At 46.9% G+C, this 8,873-nt stretch overlaps 1 protein-coding gene across 3 annotated transcripts in view; it reads right to left on the bottom strand.

The window, feature by feature from the left end:
* Nucleotides 1-1,284: 1,284 nt before the first annotated feature.
* Nucleotides 1,285-8,873, bottom strand: part of LOC123518161 (adenosine kinase-like) — a 55,826-nt gene continuing 48,237 nt past the window's right edge. For 2 of the 3 annotated variants that reach the window (XM_045278861.1, XM_045278868.1), the window contains exons 2-5: nucleotides 5,673-5,941; nucleotides 4,902-5,064; nucleotides 4,153-4,362; nucleotides 1,285-2,794 (exon numbers count right to left, since the gene is read on the bottom strand). In XM_045278861.1, coding sequence (XP_045134796.1) covers nucleotides 1,961-2,794; nucleotides 4,153-4,362; nucleotides 4,902-5,064; nucleotides 5,673-5,941 — 1,476 coding nt within the window. In that variant the 3' untranslated portion in view covers nucleotides 1,285-1,960. Of the gene's footprint in view, nucleotides 2,795-4,152; nucleotides 4,363-4,899; nucleotides 5,065-5,672; nucleotides 5,942-8,873 lie in introns of all 3 variants that reach the window. The other variant, XM_045278859.1, reaches the window with a different exon arrangement.

Below are 8,873 nucleotides of genomic sequence, written 5' to 3'. Positions count from 1 at the left end.
GTGTGTGTGTGTGTGTGTGTGTGTGTGTGTGTGTGTGTGTGTGTGTGTGTGTGTGTGTGTGTGTGTGTGTGTGTCAAAACAAGACTGAGTGTTTGTTTCTGGTTTAAATATTTGTATTGACTGACTGACTGACTGACTGATTCTCTCTCTCTCTCTCTCTCTCTCTCTCTCTAATGTACCTATGCTATGAAAAGAAGACATATTAATAATTTCTCCATAATTCATATCTAAAACTGATTGACTGACTGACTGACTGACTGACTCGCTGACTGACCAGAGCCTCAAGTCATGTGCGTACTAGACACACACACACACACACACACACACATGTATGCGAGTATGTACGTTTTAACCAGCTGAAGCCAAATGGTGTGTGTTGGAGGGGAGGGTGTGTGTTTGTCTGTGTTTGGTGTGTGGTATGTTTGGTGTGTTTAGGTGCGTTTGGTGTGTTTCAGTGTGTTTGGTGTGTGTCTGGCTGTGTGGGGCATTGTGGGTAATGGGACATATAGCTAAGGCCACTTCCTAGATAATTGGAGCACTATTATGAGGTATGGGGTATGGCGGCACCTCTCTCTCTCTCTCTCTCTCTCTCTCTCTCTCTCTCTCTCTCTCTCTCTCTCTCTTTTCCTCTCCTAAAATCTTTCTATTAATTTCTGTTTTGATGTTATGTGAATCTCTCTCTCTCTCTCTCTCTCTCTCTCTCTCTCTCTCTCTCTCTAACTTATATTTAATTTTCCTTATGCTAATTTTTGTTTCCTTTACAATAATAATAATAATAATAATAATAATAATAATAATAATAATAATAATAATAATACTGCATCAATAAACACAAAAATCACAACCAGTATTTTTGAAAAGGCCAGATTGGTGAATGCACACACACACACACACACACACACACACACACACACACACACACACACACACACACACACACACACACACACACACATTACCATATAACCCCCACATCAATATCACTATCACCATCACTATCACCATCATTAGCACCATCATCACCATCATCATTTTCCGAGTCACCATTCATCACTGCCTCACTGTTCCTCATGTTGTCAAGTGTTGGTGTTCTGACTTACAATTCCTTCATGGGTCAAATTACTTACTTCATTAAGAGTATTTGTGTCAAGTTTATTCTCTCTCTCTCTCTCTCTCTCTCTCTCTCTCTCTTTTCTTTGCATTTGTGTCTGTTTTCCTTTTGAGTGTAGTTTTATTTCTCTCTCTCTCTCTGTATCACATTTCCTTCTCTCTGTCTCTGTTTCTGTGTTCCTTGAAGTGTTTCTCTCTGTCTCTGTCCATTTCTGCATCTCTTCTCTGTCTCTCTCTCTGTCCTTCTCTGCATCTTTTCTCCCTGTCTCTCTGTCCCTGTGCCTGACACCACTTCCTCTCAATGAGTGCCGGTGTGTGGCGGCAGGTCCTGAGTGCTGTGGTGCCGCCAGACAGGCAGCCGTGGGGGTGCCAGCAGTGCGGTGGCCGGTGAGGCGGTGCATGGCAACGTGTGGCGCGATGAGGAAAGACTGGACGCGTGGCGGCCCCTCACTGACTGCCTGCCTGTGTGTGTGTGTGTGTGTGTGTGTGTGTGTGTGTGTGTGTGTGTGTGTGTGTGTGTGTGTGTGTGTGTGTGTGTGTGTGTCCCTTCCCCCCGGTGCCAGCAGCAGTCCCTCCCCAGACACAATAAAGGCAAGCGGCAGGCTGATATGTGTCTCTACATGTCTATGTGTCTCTATGGCAACCAGTGACCAGCGCCGGCCGGCAGCGGCACTCCCTGCCAGTGCCACCACTATGTGCTGCTGCTGCTGCTGCTGCTGCTGTGGCAGCACACTGAGGGTTGTGTTGATGATAAAACAGATCATTATAAAATACTGAATTGATTTGCACTACAGACTGTCCTGAGGCCGGAGGGGCCGGGTGGGGCGAGGCGGCCGGGGGGTGGGACAGCTCACTCTGTGGCCAGCAGGAACTCAGCGGGGTGCGGCGGCAGCGTGCAGCCCTTCTGCCGCAACAGCTGCTGTGCCGTCCACACGCCACAGTCCAGGCACTGTGCCAGCGGGCGGCCGTGGCTCAGAGCAGCCAGGAAGCCCCCCACGAAGGAATCTCCTGCCCCCGTGGTGTCCACAATGTCCTCTGGTGCGATGGGTGGCACGCAGCGCTGCCGCACCGCCCCACCCTGGCAGTACAGCAGGGGGCTGGGGCCCTTGGTCACCACCACCAGCCGCTGCTTGGCACTGGAGAGGGAGTGCCCGTTGGCAGCCTGGCCCGTGGTGCCATTGGTCAGGCTGCTGGTGCCGTCCACACAGTTGGTGGAGGGAGTGGGAATGCCACAGTGGCCATTGCCAGTGCCGGGAGTGCTGCAGTGTGTGTCGCCAATGCCAGGGCAGCACTGCTCCCTCTCTGGGGTGGCCAGGTCCCCGTTGGGCAGGCCGCCACCACAGCCAGGGGCACTGGCCATGATGTCCAGGGTGGCATCAGGGCAGGAGGCAGCAGCCTTGGCGGTGGGCTTGGTGCCGTCCTGCAGCACTGGGGCCTGGCCGCGGATGGCCTGCAGCACCAGCAGCAGGTCGTGGGTGAGGCTGGCCGGGTCGTGATGGTGGTCGGCACTAAGGGCAGCCACATCCACGAAGGCGTCCAGGGTGCGGTACTCCTCCTCAAAGCCAAACAGGATGTCCACGTAGGGCAGCAGGCGCCGCAGCTCCTCACCATGACGCTCACACACGTAACTCCCACACAGGTTGAACACCAGCGTCTTGCCGCGCCGCTGGGCAAACTGTGCAATCTGCCGGCACACAGGCGTCACCAACACCACACCACTCACCTCACACACCACACCAACCTGTCTCCCTCCTGTCCTGTCTGTCTGTCTGTCTGTCTGTCTGTGGTCCCTGCAAGACAATATTACAACTGTCCTGTGCACTCCTCTCCTTGTCTGTCTGTCTGTCTGTGCATTCTAGAGGACAGGATTGCAAGGTTTGTGTCCTACTCCCTGTCTGTCTGTCTGTCTGTCTGTACTTGCTGCAGGACAATACTACTACTGTCCTACTCTCTCCTATCCTTGTCTGTCCATCTGTCTGTCTGCCTGTGCTTTCTAAAGGACAGGACTGCAGGGTTAGTGTTCTACTCCCTGTCTGTCTGTCTGTCTGTCTGTCTGTCTGTCTGTGGTCTACACAGGACATGACTTTGTGGTGTTCCCTTCCTTCCTGTCCTTACAATGTCCTCTTGTTGTCCTTCACCTCACTGTTACCTTCACCACAAGCCACACATCAGCTCAGACCCACACAAGGCATCCTATTCCAGTGTCCTACCCATCCTGTCCTCACAATGTCCTCCTGTGTGTCCTCATCACTGTACACAAACCATACACAAAGTACAAAACGTGTCACTTTCAGATCACTGCCACACACCACGACACAACGACACACACACACACACACACATATACATAGCAAAACAAGAGCAATGCAATAAAGCGACACAAACACATAACAAACACAAGCATGGCAGGTGAATACAGTAATTACAAGCACAGGTAAACACACACATAGGTGAACACAGGTGACACAAGCGCAGGATATTAACAGGAGGCAAAAAAGTGAAGGGTAAAGGATATAAAAGGAATAGGAAAGGTATACAAAGCAAGGCATGTATTAGTGGAACACACGCACACGCACACACACAAACACACACACACACACACTTAGCAAAAATAAGAAACAAAATTGTGTGTGCATACAAAATAAATAAACTTTTGTAAATAAACATGATAAATTAATAAAAAGATTGCTACTACTACTACTACTACTACTGATAAGATAGACAATTATACACAAACACACACACACACACACACACAAATAAAAGAAAATAGAAACACCAAACTGTCACAACCTAACCTAACCTCACCTCAAGACAAAACAACAAATAAAACAAGCCAAACACACAATTGTAAAAAGAAAAAAAAGAAAAGAAAAAAAAGAAAAAAAAATGAACAGGCATTAAAAAAAAAAAAAAAAAAAAAATAATAATGATCACACACCTAACCTAACCTAACCCCAAAACAAACACACACACACACACACACACACACACACACACACACACACACACACACACACACACACACACACACACACACACCTGTAGGGCCGCCGGGAAGCTGTGTGTGATGAAGTACCCCTCGACGTATATAAATTTGGCCTCCTCCAGCACAGGAGTGAGGTGCGGAGCGAAGACATGCTGCGGAAGACACGTGGCAGCCGCTCCGATATCCGCACACAGGCACCGACACGCCCCCAGCACCAGCGCCACACACACCCCTGTCGGCTGGCCCTCCACCTTCACAAACCTGGGGTGATGGGGTGATAGGATGAGGAGGTGCAGTGTTGGGTGAGAGGGTGGGGTGATGGGGGAGAATGGTGGGGTGTAGGGTGGGGTGATGAAGTGATGGGGGTGATGGGGTGCAGTGTTGGGTGAATGGTGGGGTGACAGGAAAAATCATGGGGCACAATGTTGGGTGAAGGGTGGAGGTGATGGGGTGAAGGGGTGCAGTATTGGGTGACGGGTGATGGAATGAGTGATGGGGTGAAGGGGTGCAGTGTGGAGGTGAAGGGGTGAATGGTGGGTATATATGGATGTTAAAAGGTGGAGATTGCTATTTTGGGGTATTTTAGGGGTTTATGGAAGGGTTCAGGGTAAAAATAAGGAATTGGAAGACATACAGGAAGGATTCAAAGGTTATAAAAGGATTCAAGGTCAACATAAAGAGTCGGAAGGATAAATATAGGATTAAAACAGAGGATTTCTATAATTTTAATGAAAAACAAGGATTTCAATTATTCTGGTGAAACAAAGAATTCCAGACACACACACACACACACACACACACTTGTAATAACGCCACTCTCCTCGACAATATTGGACAGTTTCCTTGCGGCCTCATCCTTCCCGATGCCCCCGACAAACACCACCCGTCGAGGCTCACCCAGCACCCAGCAGAACACACGGGAGGAGTTCAGGGCACATCCACCCGCTGTGTACTCCACCGGATACCTGAAGGAGTGGGTGAAGGAGTGGGTGAAGAGGAAATGGTGTTTTGTGATGTTTTTGTGTGTTTGTGTTTTTTACAGATCAGATTTTGTGATGATTTTTATTTAAGTATCTCTCTCTCTCTCTCTCTCTCTCTCTCTCTACCCTCCACCTCCCTACATACCCGTCCCTCCCCATCTCCTCCTCCACTTCCACATTTGACTTCACCTCTATCCTTCCACACCTCCAGACCTTCTCACTCTTCCTCCACCTCTCCAATCTCTCTTTCCTCCCCCCCCCTCCACCTTTCCACCCACTCTTTCCTCTCCACCCCTCCACCACTACATATCCTTTTCTCTTCACCCCTCCATCTCTCTAAGCACTTTTCCCTCCATCTCTCCACCTTCACCTCCTCCTCCTCCTCTCCACCCCCTCCTAATCCTCTTTCCTCCACCCCTCCATTTCTCCACCCTCTCTTTCCTCCACCTCCTCCTCCTCTTCCTCTCTATATCCCCTCTTTTCTCCACCTCTCCAGCCCTTCCTCCTCCTCCTCCTCCTTTCCACCCCTCTACCTCTCTATACCTCCTCTTTTCTCCAGCCCCTCCTCCTCCTCCTCCTCCTCCTGCACTCACTCCTGCATGACGTGGGAGAAAACGGGTCGCTGTGTGTCTTCCACCTCCAGCTGTCCGTCAATGGGGAGGGAGAAGCGATGGTGGAGCTCATTATCCTTCACCACCGCTGTGATGTCCAGTAAGGGGTTGCCAAATGACACCAGCAGGGGGGCGGTGGTGATGGCGGTGTTGTCTGTGGTGTTTGTGGTGTTGTTGGTGCCGCCGCCATCGTTTGTGGTGGTTGCGGTTGTGGTGGTGGTGTTTGTTTCGCCGTTTTGTCTTGGTTCTATCTGTAATTAAATTTGGTTAGGTTAGGTTAGGTTAGGTTAGGTTAGGTTAGGTTAGGTTAGGTTAGGTAAGGGTAGGTTAGGTTAGGTTAGGTTAGGAAAGGTTAGGAAAGGAGAGGAGAGGAGAGGAGAGAGAGAGAGGAGAGGAGAGGAGAGAGGAAAGGTAAGGACAAGAGAGGTAAGGTTTAGGTTAGGTCAGGTGAAAACAAGTAAATGGTCCATAAACTTGTGATAAATCATTCTTCTTTTGTGTTCTATAGTTACTTGATAGGGCTTATTATCTCTCTCTCTCTCTCTCTCTCTCTCTCTCTCTCTCTCTCTCTCTCTCTCTCATTCTAATCAACTACAATAAATCTTATCCTACACTTTTTTCCATCACAGATCTTAGCAAATGTGTGTGTGTGTGTGTGTGTGTGTGTGTGTGTGTGTGTGTGTGTGTGTGTGTGTGTGTGTGTGTGTGTGTGTGTGTGTGTGTGTGTGTGAAGGTATGTAGGTGAAATATGTAAGAAGGTATGTGTATTTCATGCCAACACACACACACACACACACACACAAGCTGAATATGTAACAACAAGTAGGTAATTAATATATAAGTAACCTGGTAATAATTTGTTCAGCACCCTGTGTAATCACCACAAATTACAACTCCACATGAAAAATGATTAAAGAAATGCAATATTCATAACAGAGAGAGAGAATATTGCATGAATAATGAATACAGAATGAGGGTGAGACATACAGACATACAGACACACAGATAGATAGATAGATAGATAGACAGACACACACACATACATACACACTGCAGGTCCCTTTCTCTATCTGTGTGTGTGTGTGTGTGTGTGTGTGTGTGTGTGGCCTCCCATAACTCTCATTGGGTAACTACAGTGAATGAAATGTTTCGAAACTACACTTGTGTCAAAAGATTCAGCAAAAAAAAAGGAGAATAAAAAGAAGAAACAGCATAAAAAAACTGGTTTGGGCAGGAGGAGGAGGAGGAGGAGGAGGAGGAGGAGGAGGAGGAGGAGGAGAATTTTGGGTGGTCTTCCTCCTTTCTCCTTCTCCTCGTCCTCGTCCTCCTCCTCCTCCTCCTCCTCCTCCTCCCAACCATTTACTTTATAATCATCAATTTTTTCCTTTCTTCCTCCTCTTTTTTTTTTCTCCTCCTCCTCCTCCTCCCTCTCTTCCTCCCTACCATCTGCTTTACTACCCTCCTCCTCCTCCTCCCTCACCCAGGACCCAAAACCAGGTCTCTCTCTCTCTCTCTCTCTCTCTCTCTCTCTCTCACTCACACACACACACACACACATGAAGGGTTGTAAATGAGGGAAAGAGAGAGAGAGGGAGGAAGGAAGGAAGGAAGGAAGGAAGGAGAGACGGACAGACAGACAGACAACAATATTTCCTTACCACACCTCCCCTTTCTCCTCCCCTTCCCTTCCCCTCCCCAGGCCCTCCCCACCCAACTCCCCTCTTCCCCCTCCCCCTCCACCATCACTAATCCTTAACATATTACTGCACCACCACCACCACCACCACCACTACCACCATCACAATCACCATTACCACTGCTACAACCACCACCACCACCACCACCACCACCACCACTGTCACCCTTTGAATCATTCCCCTGCAGTCTGTTGGTCACCATTTCATTCCCTCTCCAGCTCTCTTTTCCCACGGATGAAAAGAGTTTTTTAGTGTTTAATTTCCATTTTCTTCCTTTCTTTATTTTCTTTTCTTTTTTTCTAGTTTTGGTGTGTGGTGTGCTTGTCAAACTGTAACTGGAGCCATGAAAACTCTTCAAAACTCCAATAACTTGTTAAACTGTCACTAGAACCTTGAAAACTCCAACAACTTCCACTACAGCCTTTTAAAACAGTAGAATATTTGTCAAACTATCACTGGAACCTTGAAAACACCCTTGAAAACCACAATTACTTCCACTACAGCCTGTTAAGAGTGTAGAATGCTTGTTAAACTGTCACTGTCACTCCAATAACTTCCAATACAGCCTTTTAAAACACTAGAATGTTTGTCAAACTATCACTGGAACCTTGAAAACAGCCTTCAAAACCCCAATAACTTCCACTACAGCCTGCTAAGAGTGTAGAAAGCTTGTTGAACTGTCACTAGAACCTTGAAAACTCCAATAATTTCCACTACACCCTTTTAAAACAATAGAATATTTGTCAAACTATCACTAGAACCTTGAAAACACCCTTTAAAACCCCAATAACTTCCACTACAGCCTGCTAAGAGTGTAGAATTTGTTAAACTGTCACTAGAACCTAAAACTCAATAACTACAGAAAACACTAGAATGTCAAACTATCACTAGAATCTTGAAAACAGCCTTCAAAACCACAATTACTTCCAATACAGCTTGTTAAGAGTGTAGAAAGCTTGTTAAACTGTCACTAGAACCTTGAAAACTCCAATAATTTCCACTACACCCTCTCAAAACAGTAGAATATTTGTCAAACTATCACTAGAACCTTGAAAACAGCCTTCAAAACCACAATTACTTCCAATACAGCTTGTTAAGAGTGTAGAAAGCTTGTTAAACTATCACTAGAACCTTCAAAACTCCAATAACTTCCATTACAGCCTTTTAAAACAATAGAATATATGTCAAACTATCACTGGAACCTTGAAAACAGCCTTGAAAACCACAATAACTTCCACTACAGCCTGTTAAGAGTGTAGAATGCTTGTTAAACTGTCACTAGAATCTTGAAAACTCCAATAACTTCCAATACAGCCTTTTAAAACACTAGAATATTTGTCAAACTATCACTAGAACCTTGAAAACACCTTTCAAAACCCCAATAACTTCCACTACAGCCTTAGAGTGTAGAAAGCTTGTTAAACTGTCACTAGAACCTTGAAAACTCCAATAATTTCCACTACAGCCTTTTAAAACACTAGAATAT

This window comes from Portunus trituberculatus, chromosome 6, assembly GCF_017591435.1.
Source record: "Portunus trituberculatus isolate SZX2019 chromosome 6, ASM1759143v1, whole genome shotgun sequence".
Lineage (NCBI taxonomy): Eukaryota > Metazoa > Arthropoda > Malacostraca > Decapoda > Portunidae > Portunus > Portunus trituberculatus.
Note: the sequence above shows the minus strand (reverse complement) of the source record. Positions and strands in the feature narration are given on the sequence as shown.